At 36.0% G+C, this 23,219-nt stretch overlaps 1 protein-coding gene across 3 annotated transcripts in view; it reads left to right on the top strand.

Moving 5' to 3' along the window:
• The window catches only part of LOC150098036 (nose resistant to fluoxetine protein 6-like), a 202,238-nt gene that overhangs the window by 100,341 nt on the left and 78,678 nt on the right, over window positions 1-23,219 (top strand). For all 3 annotated transcript variants that reach the window (XR_016549590.1, XM_090406345.1, XM_090406346.1), the window contains exon 8: window positions 9,138-9,230. Coding sequence is in view for 2 of the 3 variants with exons in the window: in XM_090406345.1 (XP_090262471.1) it covers window positions 9,138-9,230 (93 nt within the window). In the remaining variant the exon portion in view is untranslated. The remainder of the gene's footprint in view (window positions 1-9,137; window positions 9,231-23,219) is intronic.

Below are 23,219 nucleotides of genomic sequence, written 5' to 3'. Positions count from 1 at the left end.
GGTCACTTTTGCCAATTGGAGGCAATGTTGTCACCTTAGTTATGGATAGCTCTTTTGATCCTATGACCAGTTCTAATGCTCTTATACCCCACCTCCCCTAGTCCCCTCTATCACATGCTGCCTCAAGTAATTATCTCTTAGTGGGTGTATAAATTCCATTTCCTTCCTGTCATGTAATATTTCTTCCTTCCAGTCCATATCTCCATAGTTGAAGTCCCTCATAATAATCACTTAACCTGTGTTGTGCTAACTGGTGATGCACGTCTCCTAAATCATCTGTGGAACTCTGTGGCCTATTGCAACAACTAACTGTGTAATTTGTCTTACTGGCCTTAATCTCACACCAGTGAGCTCCATAGCTCGGTATAGACGAAGTCCTTTGGTCGGAAAGACCTTGGTTCAATTCCTGTCCGTCCATGACATGAAGAACTTTTATCTGGTTTCTTTCGACTAAAGGTGAGTTACCAGTCTCATATGGAGGTAGAGGGGTTTTTTTCACCCAGAAACTTGGGTTTTTCATCTCACAGAACATGCAAACCAGCCCATGAACGTATCTACAGTCATAAAATACATACTTAATCCCTCATTAGGAGAGCTCACTACATCCTAAATCTCATACAAGACTTCTTGAAATGAACAGCCACTCTCCCACCTATCTCTTATTCATTTTGGCTGCAATTCATCTGCTATCATCAGCAGTCTCCCCCCTAATCTTAAATCAGCTTTGGTCAGCATATATCAAAGACCTACATATTAATGTATTAGGCTGTGAGAGAAGTTACACACCCCATCACAAAATTGAACCACCATGTCTGACATCTCAATGCTGTTTTTATTATCTGGTATATGTGCATTCAAAGTAGAACAATTATTCATTTAGAAATTTCTCTGTTAATACCTTTTTTTTTTCCTATTTGTATTAAATCTGAAGATGTATGAATTAGTCATCAAATATTATTCTTTTTAAATAGTTTTACATGATTATTGTCTGACAAATACTTATATAATTCCAAATTTTTTTATGATTTCCTAACCCTTGGTTTGTGACCTTTGAACCTTTTTTTAATTCCCTATTTGTTTTATCACCTGACATTCTTTCTAGTAGAATACACACCAATTTATCTCTCCATTCCATAGTATATAGCTAATAATTCCCCAGTTATCTCTCATACAAACGTTTTCATCCTGCAAAACAGCAGTGACTGGCCAGAAGAACATATGCAGTTAATAAACATAATACAATAGCCTCTTAGTCTTAGTTGCTTTGGTCCATAATTCCAAATAAAAATAAGATCCACCAGCAGTCATCTATCCTCATTATCAACCTATTCAAATACTCCTAGTGGGAAAACAACTAAATGTTCTTCTTCAAATAAAATTCATACTATCATTAATATCTAGGCTAAACAGTGGCAGTCCAAAAGCAGCTTGCTACAAGCTGCTTGCTCTCTTCTGTTTTTGGGACACTGCTCTTTCATATATTTTAATATCTCTTAAACTACTCACATCCAGTAAGTTTCATATCCAAGCCATTAATCTATTATCCATCTCCAACTCTAATTTGAACACCAAATTCTTCCCTTTATTTCTGATATCTCTGTCATTAATAAACTAATGTAACTATTTTAGTTGTATAGAAGGTAACATTTCAAAAAATGGTGGCAGTGGCAGCAAAGAAGAGTATGGTAGCGATGTGGAAAGTCTCAACTCAGATATTGAGTTTTTCCCTGGACTTTTTGCAGCAGATACGATTCGACAATTGTTTTATGTATGCATTCAAAAACATTAAAGATTTATGGAGTGTTAGATTTTTATCCTATCCACTTCCTCCCATCCATCCCTTAGGATGGGTTGAGTCTTCCCTAATGAGGGGCTTACGACAAATTAATGCAGCCAGTTCATCACTCCTCTGCTGCATCCCCCTAAGGGTGGTATTCATGACTGTAATCCATGTGTGTTCTTGGGATCAGTTTGCCTATTCAGGGGGATGAAAAACCCAAGTTTTGTGGGGAAAAAAAAAACCTACCTCTGTATGAGACTGGTTAACTTGTCTTTCGTCGAAAGAGACCAGATAAAGGTTCCTCATGTCACTGATGGGGATCAAACTCAAGTCTTTCTGACCAAAGGGCTTCATCTATATCGACTGAGCTATGGAGACTCTTGGAGTGTTAAATTAAATGATAAAAAGGAACATGTTTATAGTATGTGACAAGTGCAATCAAAGGTTAGGACATTCCAAAAATGAGAATGGTGTTACCAACAATAATCAGAAAATAGATGGAAGTGCTTTCTATGTTAATGATAGAAGTGATGTGGAATTGCTTAGGCAAGAGTTAATGAAAATGAAGAGTCAGGTTAAATGTGCAAAGGAGAAATTTAAATGCTTAAAGTATTTCTCCCTTATTAAGTATTTCTTATTAAGTATTTCTCCCTTACTATCTAAAAATCATAGAGTATGAATTTGAAACATTTCAGCCAACCACTAAACAAAATTAAATTTATATATAAACATTATTATCTTACTCTCCATGACTGACTACAACTAAAAGGTTGGATATATAGAGAGCAAGATGTGGAATAACATAACTGATGCAGTCAATTGACAGTGAATAACTATACTAGTTATGTTATAGTTATAAGTATAACATAAAAGGCATAGTCTCTTTACAGCATGATGACCCTCCACATATGCACATTATAGGTAAGTTGGTCTGGAATGCTGATTGCAAAGCGACCCCCCCCCCTCCACACATGCACATTATAGGTAAGTTGTCTGGAATGCTGATTGCAAAGCAAGTTTCTTGCTGGAATGTTATTCTGTAGGTATGATGTGACAGTTTTTATATGTATGCATCTGAAAGGACTTTTACTATGAAGAGAATGAAAGTATTAATGTGTGTGTGTGTGAGAGAGAGGAGAATGTACATAAGCATGGTGAACAAAGAATAACCTAACTGATTTGCATTTTTGAAGATGGATATCGATTGTCAGATCATATGGCTGAAAAAATTAGGTGATTAAGGTGTGCTTCCATGGATTAACTAAATAGTGATATGAAAGAGTTGCTGATAAAAATGATAAAGAACAGGGAGAAAGTAAAGATCCTGAGTGCTGCCTTGGTATGATAGGACTGAACTGAGAAGCCAGGAGAAATGGTGTGCAGTTTATAGATCTGTGGAGTGAATTTGACAGATGAATGAGATGTACTGAATTTGAAGAGTGTTGGATGATTTTTTTTTTTTTTATGTTAGGCCCATACATGAAACAACCATTGGTTGGTCAACCTATAGTACATTAGTACTGTGTATGGGAAATGAATTGGGAAACAAGGAACTTATTCACATTGGATTTCAATACCTGTGCATTGTATTCCATGGGAAACACATGGGCAGGGAGGCTGTTCCACAATACAGCAGAAGCAGGAATGAATGAAGAGGAAGAGAAACTTGTTCAATGAGTATAGAGTTTGACTGTGAAGGAATGTTGGGTGGTAGCTGCTTGTGTTGTTGGGTGGTAGCTGCTTGGTGGTCAGAGAGGGGAATTATTGAGGATAGTTCTGATGAACATTTACCATGGAAATATTTATAGTAATACATGCAATAGATACTAGGCACCTGTGTGACAGTGGTTGGCATGAGTGGTAAGAGATGAGTCGTTACCAGTCTGACTGCTCACTTCTTGTATTGCATTGAGAATTTTTTGGGCACTGTCAGGGGAACTTACTCAGATGTGCAAGCAGTACCTGATGGATGGGCAGATTCGTGATTTTTTACAGAGTTAATAAATGTTTGGGGATAAAGTAATGCCTTGAATGAAAGAGAAATTCTAATTTTTTTTTGGATACAATGGTGGTAATGTGTTTATGCCAAGAGAGTCTTGATGCCAATGTGGTCTCAAGGAGAGAGACTTCATCTTACCTAGAGATTTGGGTGTTGTCAAAAGTAAGGCTGGGATAATATTGTTCTTTTTTTTTTTTTTTGTGGGAAATGAGGCAAAACTTGTTTTGCAGGTATCGAAAATGACAATGTTATCTGATCCTCATCAAAGAATGGTTTGAAGATCAGAAGGGGGCTTGCAGAGGTTGTCGATCTGTGAGTTGTGGTGGTTGCTTTGGTGAAAAGTTTGTCAGGTGAGAAGGAGGAATGTAGTATATTGTTGTCGTCAAAACTGTGTATTGAATTGGTAATCAACTGAAAGCAGGTCATTGAGGCATAAATGAAACAAGTTGGGTGAGAGGACCGAACCTTGATTTGTTCGGAGAGAGTGTTGTTCAATAAGAGGCTGTACAAAATCAGGGAAACTAGAAATACTGGGATGGGGATGTCAAATGCAGGTTCAACCATCCCTAGGACAAATGATGTGTGTACAGAAATGATTGTGCAATGCCAAATGCAGTATCGCAGGTTTCAAATTTGAATGAGTTGGTAATGACATTACACAAGGGTAACTGTGGGTCCAAGGGTATGCTGAAATGCATGTACATGAATGCCAGAAGTATCAGAAATAAAAGAAAGGAATTTCTGCATTAGCCAGCTTGTGAAATTATAAACATTAGCAAGACCTGCTTGACAAAAAATGACATAGTTACAGGGATAGAAGAAAATAGGGCCAGAGGAGGGGTATCGCTGATGATAATTGATGAACTTCAACTAAGAAAAAAAGAAATTAAGGAGGATTTGAGGGAGGTGATTCATCCAAGGCCATCTGGTGTGAGATAGAGGCTAATAAGACATAATATATTGTTAGTTGCTATTATAGACCAGTGGGAGGGAGGGCACAGGAAGATGCAGATGCTATGCATCAGAAGATTAGCATGTAACGAATGTAGGTCAAGCAATTGTTATGAAGGACTTCAATGGGGACATAGATTGTGGGGGGGGAGAGTGCATAGCAGATGGTAGTGGAATTTATACAGTTTTTAAGGAATAATTACCTGAAATATATATTATGGAGGGGGGGGGGACCAAAGATTTCAGAGGTGCTAGTACAGAATGCAGGCAAGATGGATGATCAGAAAGGCTGAATCAGATTATAAGAGAAACTAAGTAGGCTAAAGTAACTCCAAAAGAGATTTGAGTGAACAATAGGAAGAATGATTATTGAAGGATGACTGTAATTAATGCTGATGTTAGGAAGGTGACAGAAGCAAAAGAAATAGTTGAGTCGAGTGGCTGATGATCACTTTGCAAGAGTGTATCATCCAGGTGGAGATTTTGTTGTTGTTGATATGATAGAGACTAACGTTCAGAATTGAGGTAGATGAACTGGTGGTGCTCAACATCTTGAAAAATATCAATGTGAATACAGCAGTGGAACTGGACATGTTGTCCTCGCTACCAGAATGTGCATGAGAATTGGCAGTGCCTCTGATGAAGCATACGTTCGAGCATATGGGAATGGATATGGGTGGTGGGGACTGACAGACCACCAGAGAGTAGTATATGGTGGTGTGGAATCTTGGAGAATGGGAGTGATTAGCGGAGTGCTTCAAAGCTTTGCACTAAGGCCACTAAATTTGTATATTAATGATATAGGGAATGATTTATGGGAGAATAAGTTATTTGGTGATGATTCAAAATTAGGGAGGGCAGTAGTTGATAAAGTTGACACAGATATCCTGCAGGATGATTTAAATAAATTGGCAGTATATGCAAAGGATAATGGTTGTCAGTTTAATGTTTCAAAATGTAAGGTTATGCATTTTAGGTTGTAAAGATTACATATTGTGTATTGCATTAATGGTACAGGATTGCAGGAAATTTATGAGGCTAGGGATTTGGGGAATAATGATGGACAGAGAGTTGGAGTTCAGAGGGGGCTTATTTGCAAAAATTGACAAAATATCTCAAAGAATTACTTGGTTATTAAAAAACACACTAATAAGTAAAGGTAGGGAGGTTATTATCTCTCTTTATAAGGCTATGATTTTGGCTGCATCTTGACTGCTGTTGTGCAAATTTGGTCAGATTGGTTTATTGGGAGATCAGGAGGTGGTGGAGAGGATCCCAAGACTAGTAACTAAGCTTGCTACAGGTCTGTGGAATGCTCCCTATGAGAATAGATTGAAGACATGTGGGTCTAGTTGATTGTCAGAAAAGAGGAGATGAGATAAAAACTTATGTTACTAAAAAGGGGCCCTATAAGATTGACCCAAAAGATATTTTTCAATACATGACGAATGGCAAAAGAGACAGAGAGAAATTGAACTAGAGGGTCACTCCAGAAGTTGTGTAAGAGTGTGGTTAGTAAGGATGTGTGTACTAGATTTTTTGTTTGAAGAGAGTGGTGAATGAATTGTCAGAAGTATTTGTGAGTGACCTGACAGTGAATGATTTTAAGAAGTATGATAATATTGTGTGTATAAAGGTTAGTGTGGGGTCTTCTGTGATGAGTTTTCTGACTTCATGGAGATATCCATATAATAATAATGATAATGATAATAGAACATTGTAATTGACAAGTGGGTTGGCTGACTTGTTGCCCAAGTATGATAGTTGCAAATTCGTGAATGGAAACAGATAGTTGAATGACATGAAGGCTGAGCTATGTGAAGTAAAAGATGTGCAGTTTATAAATGTATGGAATTAATTCAAGGAAAAACTGGAGTAGTATAATTGATAACGAGGTGAGAGAGAGAGAGAGATAAATTCACTTGAATCAATTTGGTTAGTGAATAATTTGGGTTATTGCTGATAGAGAAAACAAAGCAAAGAAAGTATAGGAGGACAGGAAGAAGGTGGATATAAGGATGAAATGAGACTACAGGAATGGATGAATGAAAGAAGTAGGGAAATGAGCATAACCAGAATGGAATGAGAAGAGATTTCGGACAGAGAGTACAATAACTTGTATTCTCTATGCCAGTGAGAGAGAGATGATAGGGTAGAATAGCCTCATCATGAGAATATTCATAGTTGAGGAAGTCAGAAATTATTTCTCCAGTATCTCCATGAAGTCACTATGATAGGAGGTATGATATATATACAGCAATCCCTCGATTAGTGTGCCTAATGCATTCTTAAAAACAGGTGCACTAATCAAATATAATAACCTATGGGAAAATGTATAATTCGTTCCTCAGATTTCTTTTTTGACCCTTAATTTTTTTTATAAAAGAATTAGGGTATGTCTGAGGGCCTAGTTAAAGGAAAGCCATGAAGCTGAAAGACAATAAAACATATTCAGAATATAAATTTATTATTCTACTTCTTAACAAAGAATTGAGCCAACGTAGTTTGGCGGGCATTCTGTTTATTTTTTTCATACAACTGATGGTATGGCCCTGTTGCCTCTTCTGAAAATTTTATTGGTTCTCTCTTCACCAGGGTCAGTTTCTGAGCATTGCTGCTTAAAAACTTTGATTGTATTTTCAAATTGTTTTTGTGAAACCTCTTTGGGCTTGTCAGTGATTAAATTTTCTTCATATTCTTCAGGATCTTCCCGCTGTGTATCTAAATTTAGTCGGAATCACTCAACTTCTCAGAATGAGATTTAATTAACTTAGATTCATTTGAAGTCTCTAAAATCATCTGCACAATGTGGAAGAATGTGCTTCCAAATGGCTCGCATATTGCTAGCAGTAATTTGATTCAGCTTTGCGACTTTATAACCAGGCTGAGATTTCTCTAATTTAGCTAGAAAAGTCTTGGAAGGCTTTCAAAAAAAGGCCAGTTTCATCGACATTAAATATTTGTTGATCACAATAGTCTCCTACTTACACAATTTTCTTCAAAATCTCTGGATATCTCCTTATCTGTACTTGTAGCTTCTCCTGTGATTAGAACAATATGTAGGCTATTTCTCTTTTTGAAACACTCAAGCCACCCAGCACTAGTGTGGAATTTGTCTTCTTCTTTTCCATCATTGATAGCCCTTTCTTTCCAGATTACAAAGAGACAATGCTTTTGATTTAATAAGGCCAGTGTTTGGTGGGATCCGTTTTTGGTTACAATCTTCGATCCATCTAAAAAGAAATCTCTCTAATTCAATCATTATAATACTTTGATTTCGTGTACATGCATGATGAACTTGAAGTAGCAGCCTTACCTTTCTCTTTGTATTAAGCAGTTGATTCACCCATTTTTGTGTTCTTGTCCTATCACTGCTCTGGACTCGCCTTGTTCATTTTTCTTTATTATTTCAAGTTTTTCTTCCAATGAGATTACTTTTCAAATCATTTTCACACTTCTATTTTTTGTTCACTAATTCTTTTATTCATGATTAAAAGTTAGGAAAATAATTTAAAATAAAAAAGTAAGGAAAACAATTGCACTTGATATGATCAGCAAAATGTTATGTAAAGCAGACTACATAAATTTTGGCAGTAAATTTGGAACATAGTGTAGTATGCCATGAAAAAATAACTTTGTAAAATGTTTCAAATCAGTAACTAAATTATTTCATCCTGGTGAGTGATTTTTTAAATAGTTAGCCATAAAAATGTATAGATCAAAAATTTTTAAAATCTATAACATTTATTTTTATGTATATAGTCGAATTTTAGAGGTGCACTAATCGAATTTGAGCATCGAAAAAAAAATGTCGCACTAAACGGGGGCGCATTAAACGAGGGATTGCTGTATTATTTACACAATATATATATATATATATATATCATACCTCTTCTTGAACTCATTCATCGATGAAGCACTCACTGCCTCTGACAATCTCTTCTAACCCTTGATCATCCTCCAAGCAAAAAATCCACACAAACTGCAACCCAAAAAAGTTCAGCCATTTTCTCCAAACTCACATATCATGTATTACTATATTTACCAGTTATCAAGAAGTAATGTGTGGATGAGCAAAGAATAAGGTATTGATGATATTGTTAATGGCCTTAGTCTTCTTTCTGTTATTATTGTGCAAGAATTGACTCCTTCCCTGTTATATTTAAATTATTTCTTCATTATACTTGTACACAATCAAAACTTCCATAGAAAATCAAATTTCCATAAATTGCATTGGTTTCACTGGTAGATTTTTGTATTTTTTCTATACTGGTTAGGATTAATGATCTTCAAAATAAATCAGAATGGTAGTTTTTCTGATTTTTTTGAATTAAAATCTATAATTAAACTTTCAGTTTATATTACTGATATATTACTTTTTTGTATAATGTCAAAATTTTATTTCAGTGGATTTTTAGTTGTTTATTCCTGCTGGCAAAGAATGGAAAACAATAAAGGACAAATAAGTGTAATCATGTTTTTTGCTCGGCGAATATTTAGGTAGGTAATTTAATGATTAAATTCAATATTGATCTTTTACAAATGTTGGGGGGGGGGGGGAAAAAAAAGAAAAATAACAAAACTTTTGCTTTCAAACTTAAGTTATTTTCTGCTGAATTCATTTTAAGGAAAATCAATTTTTGTAATGAATAATTCAGTAAAACTTCTTTCTACAACAAATAGTTTTTAGGGAATATATTTCATAATATATTTACCTTATAAGCCTTAAAATGATATATTTAAGAGGGCTGATTTGAAGTTTATTTAATTATTTCACTTTCTTCACTTTATATTCAGAAAACATTTCACTTTATGTACGGTATATATTATATACTGAAAATTTTCCTGGGATAACTTAAAGTTTAGGGATTGCTTAAGGATCAAAGTTGGATAACTGGGAGAAGACCTCCATACAGTCTTTTAAGAAATTCTTAAGGATCAAAGCTGGATAACTGGGAGGAGACCTCCATACAGCCTTTTAAGAAATGCTTAAGGATCAAAGTTGGATAACTGGGAGGAGACCTCCATACAGCCTTTTAAGAAATGTTGAGAGCTGACTGAGGATTTTGATCTAATGTCCAATCCTCACCTTCTTGTGGTACATCCTATAAGTAGGTATCTGAACTGGATACTGAACAAAAAGGATGGGATGGTAGTTGAGGAATTACCTGACCAAGTTCTATTTTTATTGGATTAACCCCACCATCAAATAATGGTACAACATGAGAGAATTTCATGCCAGCTGGAGCATTGTCTGGTTAAACAAGGCACATTGTTTTTCTCAGGGAACTAGAGTGAACAGTAGAAATTCAGCTACTCGAACAAACACCAACTCATCATCAGCAGAGATCAAGATTAACACCATCAACATAAGAAGCATCAGTGGAAAAGAAATGGAACATGCAGAAGAATTGGATAAGTACCAGATTAACATAACAGGTGTTACTAAAATAAAGAAGACAAAACCAGGTGAGATTCTGCTAAGCAACAAATATAATATGTGTTATTCAGGGAAAAGGAGGAGTTGTGGTAGTCGACACTAAATACAAGGATAATCTTCTTGAATGGCAGGCAATATCAAATAGAATGATGTGGGTAAATATCAGGATTAGGGGATTTTGATAATGAGACTTATTAGTGCCTGTGGTCCCACAGAAGGTTCTACTAAGGAAGAAGCAGGAGAATTTTTCAAGTCATTAGAGAAGGCAGCTGACACCAAGAAAAAGGAAAAGTTGATCTTTGTCAGAGATATAAATAACAAAGTAGGAAATTCTTACTAGACATATAGAAATGCTTTGGGAAAATTTGGCAAAAAAAAGCAAAGCTAATAATAATAGTAAGTAATTTCCTGGATTTCTGTTCAGGACATGGTCATTACTAACACAATGTTCCAACATAAAGATGTGTAGAAATTCACATGGAGAGAAGAAATAAGAAATGTCTCATTGACTATGTAATTGTTAATTGCTAGCAGCAATATCTTCATGCTCGTTCAAGATATAAGAGTATACAGAGGATTTGAAATAGAAAGTGATCACCACTTAGTTTTGAGCAGGATAAAATGAATGTCATTGAAAAAGCAAAGTGTGTAAGAAAGTTTTAAAAGGAACCAAAGTTGAGCAGTTTTCTCAGGTGAACTCAAAAGCACAAATATTATTCAAGAAAAAAATAAAGAGTTTGAAATCAAGAATCAAACCTTGGAGATTCATTGGCAAACTTTGAAGAAAATATTGATTTAGCTGAAGCATGTGGTAAAGCTATCTCCAACAATAGAAAAATCATGCTGGACTCAGGAATTTAAAGAAGCAGTCAAGGAAAAGAAGAAAACATATTGAAAGTCCTTTCTTTTAAGGTTACACGATAGTAGGCATTCATAGTGAAGAATTTATGGAGACAAAATCACATGTTGGAATAATTGCTTTACTTATAATTAAAAAATTAAACGATTAACTAAGCATTTAGATTTATCTTGCTTTTGTGTAGTGTCATGTAGCTTGTGTCCTCTGCATATGTGTGTTCCTGATGATGACCTCAATACAGAGGTCAAAACGTCGAGTGTTATTTTCTTAATTATTTTCTCCATAAATTCTTCACTATGAATACAGAAAGTCTGTGACATTCCTGTCAGCTTGTGCTCTGAGAGAATGCAATGCGTAAAACGAGCTAAACAATTTATGAAAAAATTTTGGTATGCACATAGAAAATAAATATTAGGAAGGTGGAAAGATATCCTGTGGGTTATAGAAAAAGCTTAAAATGAAGGAAATAATATCGTAAAAGGAATCAGAAATGGTAAAGGTGGCATGGAAATTGAAGATAAAGATATTTCAGATATGTGGAATGATTACTTTGCTAGATTGCTAAATGAAACAAACAGTGACAGCACATAACATTCAGAAGGAATGGAATCAGGAGTAGATATCTATACTTGAGATAGAAAAAGCTATCAAAATCTTGAAATTTGGAAAAGCTAGAGTAGATGATAATCAACTAGAAATGCTCAAATATGGAGGTATAAAAGTTTTACAGTGACTACACTGCACGATTTAGAAAGTGGTCAGATTCCATCTGAAAATTGGAGTAGAGAACTCTCATAGGATCTATGTATATCTAAATAAAAAGGGGAACAAAACTGAATATGAATGGTGCTATCGACAAATTGGTATCAACAATAACATAGTCAATGGACCTTTCTTATTTCTTGTACATGGAAAATATATGATTCTGCATTAATTCAAACTTGGTATCTTCCTGGGTCTAGATCTCACTGGTGAGACCTCGGTAATGATTGAAACTGGTCCGGTTGACCTTACTATAATACACAGTACTATACATGCTTGAAAGGAAGTGTGCTTTGCATTTTGGACACTAAGTCAATCAATGTGAAGTTAACAGCATCTATGTACAAGTAGCCCAGTCATGAAGATACTTCAAGTGGAAATTGGATAAAACGATTAAAGAATTAATTAAGAATATAAGTTCTTTTCAAGTATAATTAATTCGTATCATGGTGTTGTTTAATGCAATTAAAATGTAGATTAATAACTTCTGATATCTACCTAAGGCTTGTCCATAAGGTTTACTCTCTAGCTTTCTTTTGTAATGGGACATCATTTTTGTCTCGTGTGACAGATTTTTAAGCAGAAATTATCATGTGTTAAAACTCTTACATTTGGCTTTAATGAATTTCTTTTCTCTTTGTGTATATTATCTCTTTTTTTTACAATAAATAAAACCATTTTTTATGTTATTTTCTTGATGTGTCTTACATCTGCTTGTTCAGCCCTCTTCCTGGTATCTTAGTTACATTCTCTTTCTCTCACCTGCCTGGTTGGCCAAGTGGTTAGCGTATCTGCTCTCCAGCCGAAAGGTATATCGTATGAATTTTCAGTAATGTTTAAGCATTACAATACTTTTTATACTTTTAACAATTCACTTTTGGATGAGAATTGATTACTTGGCAACAGCAAAATGCTAGCAAGAGCTTCATTTCTTTCATTTCTGAGAGTGCTAGATTATAATAATAAAAGCATGGTTGTTTACTTATAGTCTACTGTTTTCATTCCATTTTCTTCCTTCTGCTGAATGGATAGTTGCTCTGCTCTCTAAAAACAGGCTGCGGATTTGAATCCTACAAGTGGTATGGATATTTATGAAAGTTTTTAGGTGGCAGATGAATTTCATTGCATGGGTATGAGATCACTACACTGTTTCTTGGAGGACTGAATGCCTTGCAAAAGTTTCGTGTTTGGTCTCTAAGTCAGGACTTCCAGATGCCTTATCTCTTAGTTTACTGCTATAGGAGGATTGATGCAGAAGGAAACTATGAGAAGATGAATAGCTAAGCAACACCTGTTGTATTATATACATTTAGCAGTCTTATTTAAAGAGGTAGAAGCATGCTTCCAAAATATACAATGAGGAAAACATTCTTTTATTGCAGTTTTATAATAATAATAAATGATTTTGTAAAATGCTCAGCAGTTTTCTTTATTTAAAAAAAAAAAAAGATGGAAATAAGTAGATGACATAACAAAATTTACTTGATTTTTGAATCTGCTCAGCAGATTGGACAAAGTTTTCTTCCAGAAGGTTTGAATTTGATAAACTGTGTGAAATGTAACTAATATTGACACAGCATGGTATTATTATTATTATACAGCATCTTCATGGAGTCCCACACTAACATTCATCATTTAGAGGACATATTGCTAAGGTTGCCCATAAGATTACTTGACTATTGAAGAACACGTTAACAAGTAGAGATAAGGAAGTTGTTATTCCTCTTTATAAGGCCTTGATATGCCCTGATCTGGATTACTGTGCTCGTCTGTCTCCTGGGTTTCTTGGGATGACAAAGTGGTGGAGTGACCAAGATGGTGAGTAGTCTGTGGAATATTTCCTACAAGAATAGATTGAGGGTGTGTGGATTGCAGAAATTGGTTGATAGGAGAAAAAGAGGGGATATGATAGACATTTACATTGCTTAAAGGGTTTTATAAGATTGATGCAGGTGAAATGTTTCAGCACTTGGCTGGAGGGGCCTGAACAAGGGATCAATCCCCTTTAAGTTGAATAAAGGTGTGGTTAGTAGGGGTGTTAGGACTAGATTTTTTGCTTTGAGAGTTGTGAATGGGTTGCCAAAGTCATTTGTGAGTGCTTTGTCTCTTAATGGGTTCAATGAGAGGTATGATAGATTGTGTGGATCGTTTGGGTCTCTGGTGACGAGTCTTCGGACTCCGTGGAGGTACCTGTACAATAATAATAATCTCCTAAACTCATTCACTGTCAGGGCACTCACAACTAAATCTGGCAATCTATTCCACTCATTCACCACTTTCCATGCAAAAAAAAAAAATCTAGTCTGCACACCCTTGCACACAACTTCCATGGATGACCCCTAGTTCTCCGACTATTTGTCATATATTGAAAATGTTCCTTTGCATTAATTTTATAAAATACCTTTAATATCATATAAGTTTCTATCATGTTCCCTCTATTCCCCCCTATCAACCAAACTTTGTAATCCACACACATTTAAACTTATCCTCATAAGGAGCATTCCGTTAAACGTGTTGCTAGCTTGGTCACTCTTCTCTGAATCCTCTCTTCCACCTCTTGGTCACAAAGAAACCCAGGTGACCAAATTTATAAACAGTATTCAAGATACGACTGAATCATAGTCTTATAAAGAGGGATAATAACTTTCCCATCTTTATTTATTTAGGTATGCTTGTATTTAGGTGTAATTGAAGTGCTTTTAGAGAACTGCATCAATTGCCGCTGATACTTTTCAACAGCTTCTTATTTTGTAGTTGGTCTGAATAATTGCTTTTATCAGTGCCTTGAATTCACAGTAATTTTCTTGAATTTAATCAGATATAAATAACAAAGGATATAAACTGTTGCATATTATAAAATTTTTCCATGCAATTTTAGTTATAAATATCATTGATATATTCATTATAGAAATTTAAACAGGATAATCATTTTAATTCTATTAGCAGCAGAGATTAAAGTTGGACAATGTATATTTATGTTCTTATAATACAAAATTTGTTAACAATACTATAGAGATTAAATGTTTTCATTTTTAATATAAAATTTGACTAAATATTTTCAATTCCTGACGATATCACATTTGGTGGTATAAAAGTAGATTGCTCTGAATCTACTAAAGATTATCCCCAGAAGAATTAATGCTTCTTACTCTATCTTTTGATATGAATGACACTGGACTATGAACTTTGCAGTTTCATAAATCTTAGGTGACCAAAGATATTTTTCATTTGCTCTCCTTTGTAGAGCAATTCAGTCATAAATGATCCCCTCCCTCCTTCACAGATTCACTTCAACATCTATATCAGATACACTGTTTCAGCACCTCTCCCTGACTCCTTATTAATTACTCCTTGCTAACCCCTTACTCCCCTACATGAAATACACCAACAAAATACTCCTGTGTTCTAATTACAATAACTAAAGTCAGTCCCTTCCATATTCACCTTTTCTTTAATAGCAACATGACTACAGAATTCTCCAGAATTTTGCTTTGCAGCCAATCTCCTTTCCTATGTATGTCAATACACTCATCATCTTCCCAGCCTGTGACTTGTACTCCTTGTTCAATTATTGAAGTGTATGTTTTTTATATTTCATCCATAACATCCTCTTTCTCAGAAGTTCTTGCATAATTCCATGATTCATCCATTTCACCCCCTCCCCTGTTTTATTTGTCCACCCAACATTAGGAATATAATCTGATGTTACTATAAATAACTACCGTTTTTTTTCGTGTATAAGACAAACCCTACTTTTTCAAACCCAATATTTTAATTGATTTTCACTTTGAGGGCTAACTTGGTTCATGTTCTCATGGCTAACCCTTCTCTCCTCATGAAGTTGAAGCACCATTTTGCCTTTCCTGTGAAATCAACAATGTTCATTTCTCTTGCAAACCTTTTTGCCTCATACTGAATAAGCTTGGTTGACACACATATCTACTCTGACGCTGCTCCATAATCCAAATCTTAAGCCTCTGCTCCAAGTTTGGCCATTTTGCTGGTTTTCCTCTTAAGGCCCTTTTTTTTTTTTTTTTTTTTTTTGGCATCTTAAGTAATTCTTCCTGTTTTCTCCACTGTCTAATCATACACTCAGTGAGAGGAGGTCCAAACTGTCTCTCTCTGAAGCTTTATTTCCATGTTCTTTTGTTTAATTGATGACTTTTAACTTGAATTTTGAAGAATATGACAATAGTTTTTTTTATTTTTGGACAATTTTATGGATTAGTGCTCAAAATATTGTTAATGCCTTAACTTACCCCGCCAACAAGTTGCAGACATATGAATGCTTTCAGAGTTTTGACTGGTTTATTGAGAATCACTAGTGGCATGTTCCAGGGATATGTTTTTGGTCATTGTTGTTTAACTTGTATGTTGTTAATGACGTCAATCAACAGAGTTAACGAAGGCTAGTGATTGGCGGAAGCCTGTTTGCAGAAACAAGGTACCGGCAGTTTCGCTATGGCAACCGCAGGTCTTTCAACTGGTTACTCCCTGTGTATAAGATGGTCCCCAATTTTTGGTCTAAAAATTTTAGAAAAAGTATCATCTTATACATGGAAAAATCCAATAATTTATAGCATATTACATAATTTTTGATAGACTGCCATACAGCTAGTTAGTAACCATATTGGAATGGATGGAGTATGTGTTGGTGAGTTGGATAGGTGACTGGCTGTCAGATAAGTATCAACAAGTTTTGTATGGGATGCAGTATCTCAAAAGGGGAAAGTCACTAGTGGCATGTTCCAGGGATATGTTTTGGGTCATTGTTGTTTAACTTGTATATTAATGATATTGGGGCATCCTTAACTGGAGATATGCAACTGATTGCAGAAAATAAAAAATTTGAAAGAACAATGAGGAGTCAAACAGAATGTTGTGGCCTTACATGTGGACTTGAATAGATTGTATTAGTGGGCAAGTGAGTAGAACTATTAGTTCAATGTTGCAAAGTGTAAAGTTCTGCTATTTGATAGGCAATGATGGGATGTAAAGTATACACTTGGAGAGAAAATTTTGAAGGAGGTTATGGAGACAAGAGATCTGGTAGTGATGGTGGACAAGGACCTGAAGTTCAGGGATCACATTATATAAGTGGTGAAGTCATCACATTGGATTATTACTATTATGTCACACCTCCAAAGAGTCAAAGAACTAATCGAGAGTATTATGACAATGGTGTGAGGACCTTAATATGCAGAAATAAAGAGGTTATAGATCCATTACATATGGCCTTATTCAGTTTGACAAAAAACTAAGGATGAACACTATTTCTGAATATTACAACTGCTAATTCAGATGAATCAGCTTGTGGCAATTTGTATAACTGATGATTTTGAGTAGAAAACAGGTACATTCATATTTTTAAACTGCATACAAGGGATCACATAGTAGCACTCAATAGAATAAAAGGCTGCACTAAACGAATGTCTCATCTAGATGATGCTAGGAAGAATTATTCAAAAGCTTGAAGAAGGCCTCAGAATTACTGATATTGCCAGAGAGTTTGGAATCTCACAAGTATTGTATCCAGGCTCTGGGCAGTGTTTCAAACTAATGTAATGTGTTCCAGACATTTGCTAAGAGGTCACCCTCTCTCTACCACTGAGCATGAAGACAGATTTTTGGCTATGACAGCAAAAGTAATTGACACACCACAGCAGGTCAACTTGCAAGTCAGCTCTAGTATGTCGAGAGATATCTCGACATACTGTGGCAAGACATCTACATCAAGTAGGCCTATATGCCCAAAGGCCTGTAGTCTGTGTCCCTTTATCCACAGCTCATCATAGGACACATTTTGACTAGTGTTGTATCCATAAAAATTGGACAAGACACTAATGGATTAATGTACCCTTTACATATGAATCATTTTAGGTTTTCCTTCGATTCTAGATGATACTTGATCTGGCATGAAAGTAGTACTGCTTACCATCACAGGAATGTTCTTGAAAGTGATAGATATGACAGTGCTGGGATCATGGGGGTCCAGAAGAAAATGTGGGCAGTATGTATCAGCAGATTAGCACAGTGAGTGCAAGGTGATCAATTATCATGGAGACTTCAACTATAGTGATATAGATTAGGAAAAGGCATGCAGCAGAATGAAAATGGAATTTATACAGTTACTAAGGGATCATTACCTGAAACAGCATGTGATGGAAGGGACTAGGGATTTGAGAATGTTGGATCTAGTAATAGCATCAAAAGATCTATCTGTAACTGCAGTAGTAACTTTAGCTCTGATTGGGAAAAGTGACCATGCAGTCTTGTCGTGGGAGGTGGCTCAACATCTGGAAATTTCAGTCAAGAAAGGGTTTATGCAGAACTACAAAACTGGCGATTATGACAAACTTAGGATTCAACTTGGAGCAATGCCATGGCATAAGAAACTATATGAAATGAATGTCATTAGTTCATTGGAAGTGGTTAACATGTTCATTGCCAATCATGCGATGCGAGCTCTCACCAAACAGCCGATCACGCATTATCGCATGGATGTCACTAACTAAATAAAAAAAATTTGGCCACCACACGAAATTCCAATTTTCAGCTTGGCAATGAAAGTGTTAAGGACTGTTGAAGTGAGGCAGTATCAGAATGTATACCCAAGGTCAGGAGGATAAACTGAGTAGGGATTAAGTGGATGACTAGCAATATAAAGCAGAGGTAAAAAAAAAAAAAAAGCAATGTGGAAGGAATATAGAAAAGAAGGATGATCAGCATGCCCATGAGCAGTACAAAGCACAAGCAAGAAGGATAACTAGTATGGTAAGGAAGGCTGAATCAGATTTCGAGAGAAAAATACCTAACCAGGCCAGACTAAATCCAAAAGAGTTTTTTCGCTATGTAGCAAGTAAGAGAAAGAATGATTATGGAAAGATAACTTTACTCAGTGCTGATGGGTAGGAAAGTTACAGAAGCATAATAAATAGTTCAGTTACTAAGGGTATATCAAAGTCACCAGATGGCAACTTCGCAGTTACTGAGGTGACAGAGACTGATGTGATCAGTGAGATAGATGAACTGGAGGTATTCAGTATATTGAAAAATATCAATGTGAATACAGCAGTAGGCCTGGACAATATATCTGCTTGTGTGCTACAAGAATGTGCAAGTAAACTGGCAGTGCCTCTGATGAAGTTGTTTAATCTAAGTCTCAACTCTGACAAGGTTCCAAGGGAGTGAAAATAGAGTAAAATAGGTCCATTACATAAAGGTGGCTTCAAGACAGAAGTAGCAAATTACAGACCAATTAGTATCTCTGGAGTGATGGAAGTATTGGAAAGTATAAGTTGGCTAAAAGTAAAATTCAGGAAAGGGTGGACAAGAATATGATACTCTATAGGGGGGGAACAACATGGCTATGCAAAAAGTAGGTCCTGCCTCAGTAATTTATTCACATTTCATTCTAAGGTGACAGCAGAATTGGATAAAGAAAATAGCTACGCTATGATGCTGGACTTTGCAAAGCCATTTGACAGAATACTGAACAAAAAACTATTACATAAGTTTGAGCAAATGGGAATGGATGTGAAGTTTTTGGCATGGTAAGAGGTGGCTGATAGACAGACATCAGAGGGTGGTGTATGCTGGAGTGGAATCAAGGTGAATGAGAGTGACTAGTGGAGTGTACTAGGACACTACTGTTTAATTTGTATATTAATGATATAGCAGAAGATCTGAAGGGGGACGTTCAGTTGTTTGCCAATGATGCAAAACTAGGGAGGATGACCAGTGTCATAACGAGGGCGTGGCGAAAGAGGCACCCGCCACAGGCACAACTAGGCTTGGGGTGCAAAATGTAAAAAATAAAAATAAATAAATAGATATAAAAGTCCACTATTTTATATTGTATTTTTAAATTTCGGCAATACGGTGCTTTAGACACACAAATTCTGCAACACACTGCAACTCATTTTGATGGGGTTAATAAAAAGTATTTAACATATTGCATTTAGTAAAATTTAACTTGTAACATTTCAATTTTTCAAAGTTTTTGTCATTTTTGGGTTAGGGGGTGCAAGTAAGACACTTGCGTTGGGTTAGGGGGAGCACAAGTCAGAAACTTACCACAGTCGCTTCATACCCTCGTTACTGTACTGAGGGCGATGATATAGCTGTCTTACAAGATGATTTAAATAAATTGTCACTGTGGGCAAAAGACAATGGTCATGAATTTAGTGTTGTAAAATGTAAGGTAATGTAATGTACACCCTCTGTCCAAAAAGAAACCGAACTTTTAGAAAATAGAAAAAACTAGTCTACCACCTGTTGTATCTTTTTGTTATCGAAAGCGGCAACCTTCATTAGTGTTGTGTCAACTATTTATGACATTTGTTTCATTAGAAGCTGAGTTATAGTGCCAAGAGTGACAGTGTGTTTTGATGAACGGTCAGAAAATGAGTTTCAAACAGAGAGCTGCAATTGACTTTTGTGTTAAACTTGGTAAAAGTTTTACCAAAATGCATCAAATGCTTCAAAAAAGCATACAGTGATGAATGCTTGTCCCATACTCAAGTTTACGAGTAGTTTAAGCGATTTTGATGAGACACTCTCCCTCGATGAGTCTTTGGACTCCCTGGAGGTGTCACATAATAATAATAATAATAATTTCAAAGTGGTCATGAGATGCTTTGAGGATGACAAAAAGCCAGACCATCCAAATAACTGGACTGAGCAAAGTTTACATCCAAAAAGTGTGTGATTTCATCAAAGAAAACCCGAAATCGTCCGTGAGATTGATTGAAGATGTATTGGGGATTCCAAAATCAACTGTGCACAACATTTTAACTGAGAGTTTGGGCCTTCGTAAATTGAATTCGCGATTTGTTCCCCACAAGTTGGCTGTTGGCTGACAACCAAAAATGTATCGAACTGAACACTGCAAGGACCTCATTAAAACCGCTCATAAGGGCTCGAACTTCCTTGAAACAATTGTTACTGGTGACGAAACTTGGTGTTTTGAGTATGAGCCCGAAACAAAGAGTGCCGAGTGGAGACCACCAGAAGAGGGGCATCCGAAAAAAAATAATTTGGAGAAGTCAAAAATAAAGACAATGCTGATTTGCTTCTACTATTCCAAGGGCATTATCCACAAACAGTTCGTTCTGCCTGGCCAAATGGTCAATGGTGAGTTTTATCTTGAAATTTTGAAGTGATTGATAGCGAGAATTCGTCGCGTACAGCATGAATATCTTGATGCAGTTACTTTTGCACGATAATGCACCATCTCACCGTTTGAACATTGTGCGACAGTTTTTGAGCAAAAAAAAAGTTTGTGTGTTGGATCACTCGCCATATTCTCCTGATTTAGTATCCTGTGACTTCTTTCTTTTCCCTCGACTTCATTTTCCGATGAAGGGAAACCGATATGATGCCATTGAAAACGTTCAAGTGACAGTAACCATGACCCTCAACAGTATCCCAAAAACTGATATAAAAAACTCATTTAACAAATTAATTGACAGTGCCAAGTGCTGTATCGAAGCCGAGGGAGAGTATATTGATTGAAATAAATTATTTGAATAATTTTAATTGGCCTGTGTTTTATTTTCTATCAAAAGTTCGGTTTCTTTTTGGACAGAGAGTGTAAATGTAATGTAAGGCACTTCCGGATGAAAAGATTACACACTTCATGTCATACTGATGGTATACTAGTTTACAGAAAATTGATGAGGCTAGAGATCTGGGGGTGATGGTGAATAGAGATTTGAAATTCAGAGGGCATATTGCAAGAGTTGGCAGAATAACTCAGAGGATTATTTGGATGCTGAAGAGCACATTGATAAGTAAAGATAGGGAGGTTATTATTTCTCCTTATAAGCCTATGATTTGACAGATGTTTACTACTGTGCACAGATTTGATCACCTGCATTTCTTGGGAATTGGGAGGTTTTGGAGAGGATTCAAAGACAAGTGACCAAGCTGGTGACAGGTCTGTGAAATGTTCCCTATGAGGATAGATTGAGAGTGTCTGGGTTCCAGAATTTAGCTGACAGGTGGAGTAGAAAGGGGGAAGGATATAATTGAGATACTATAAGATTGACATAGAAGAAATTTTACAGTACATGGGGAGTGTGGAGGGGGGGGGGGAACAAGGAGACACACTTGGAAGCCATCTAAAAGTGTGGTTAATAAGTGTGTGTGACTAGGTTCTTTTCTTGGAGAGTGGTGAATGAGCGGAACGGGTTGCCAGAGGTGGTTGTGAGCACCCTAACAGTGAATAGGTTTAAGGAAATGTATGATAGGTATTGTGTTAATGAATAGAGTGGGTCTCCCAAGATGAGTCTTTTGACTCCATGGAGTGCCCATATAAATAATAATAATAATAATAAATAATAATGTGGAAGAAAGTTTTCATAGAATTGGAGTGGTGGGAAGAACAAGAAGCCATCCCTAAAAATTTTATAAGGAGTGTGTGAGCAAGGGAATAAATAAGGAGCAAGTTCTTTGCATGGAGAGTGGTTAGCAAGTGGAATATATTGCAGGACAGTGACAAAAGTATGGTGAATGAGTTTAAAGCATGGTTGGATGAGGGTTTTTTTTTGTGTGTGTGTGTGTGTGTGTGTGTGTGTGTGTGTGTGTGTGTGTGTGTGTGTGTGTGTGTGTGTGTGTGTGTGTGTGTGTGTGTGTGTGTACCTCCCTCAGTGAGACTTTTGACTTTATGGAGATGTGATGTTAATAATAATTTAACGAGTCCCATTGCTAATTTCTTTTCCCTTCAATTGATCAAACCACTTTACATTGCTAGTCTCTGTTTTCTTAATTTATCAGAGCCTCTGCTACTAATGGCTCACACAAAAAGTTAAGCAAGTTTGAGCATGGTTAGTAGTTGGAAGGAGATCAGTTGTTCAATGCTGTTGGCACACTCTCCCTCGATGAGTCTTTGGACTTCCTGGAGGTGTCACATAATAATAATAATAATAATATATTTTCCTCTGTTGTAATTCCACACAACTCCTTTGTTCCATGAAGCTTGTACCTGCCTAACTACTTGCCACATAAAAATTCAACACTTGTTGCTTCAACTACATGCTGCATAAGGTAGTTGTTCCTAAGTTCATGGAATTCAATCTCCTTATTCACACATTATTTCTTACTTCCAGTCAATGCTTCTATAGAGTCACCATTGATATCACCTACTCACTCATCATTCATTCTCTAAACATTACAGAATCATCTCCTTCTACATTTCTTAGCCTGTAGCAACACCCACTTAATATCTAAAATTGCTGCTCACCTTACCCTCACACCAAATGCTCTCAAAACTATTATCATTACTGCTTTTTTCAAGTTCCACACAGAAGGGGACGCCATGCTTATGAGATCATCAATAATAACCCACATCCTCTTTTATCTTTTCTCTTTTCATAAAATGCTATAACCATCATCTTCTATTAACTATGTCTCACTGACATCAATG

The sequence above is a fragment of the Typopeltis vanoorti genome, chromosome 16 (genome assembly GCF_054136105.1).
Source record: "Typopeltis vanoorti isolate ZY-2024b chromosome 16, IOZ_Tvanoo_1.0, whole genome shotgun sequence".
NCBI classification, from domain to species: Eukaryota; Metazoa; Arthropoda; class Arachnida; order Uropygi; family Thelyphonidae; genus Typopeltis; species Typopeltis vanoorti.
Note: the sequence above shows the minus strand (reverse complement) of the source record. Positions and strands in the feature narration are given on the sequence as shown.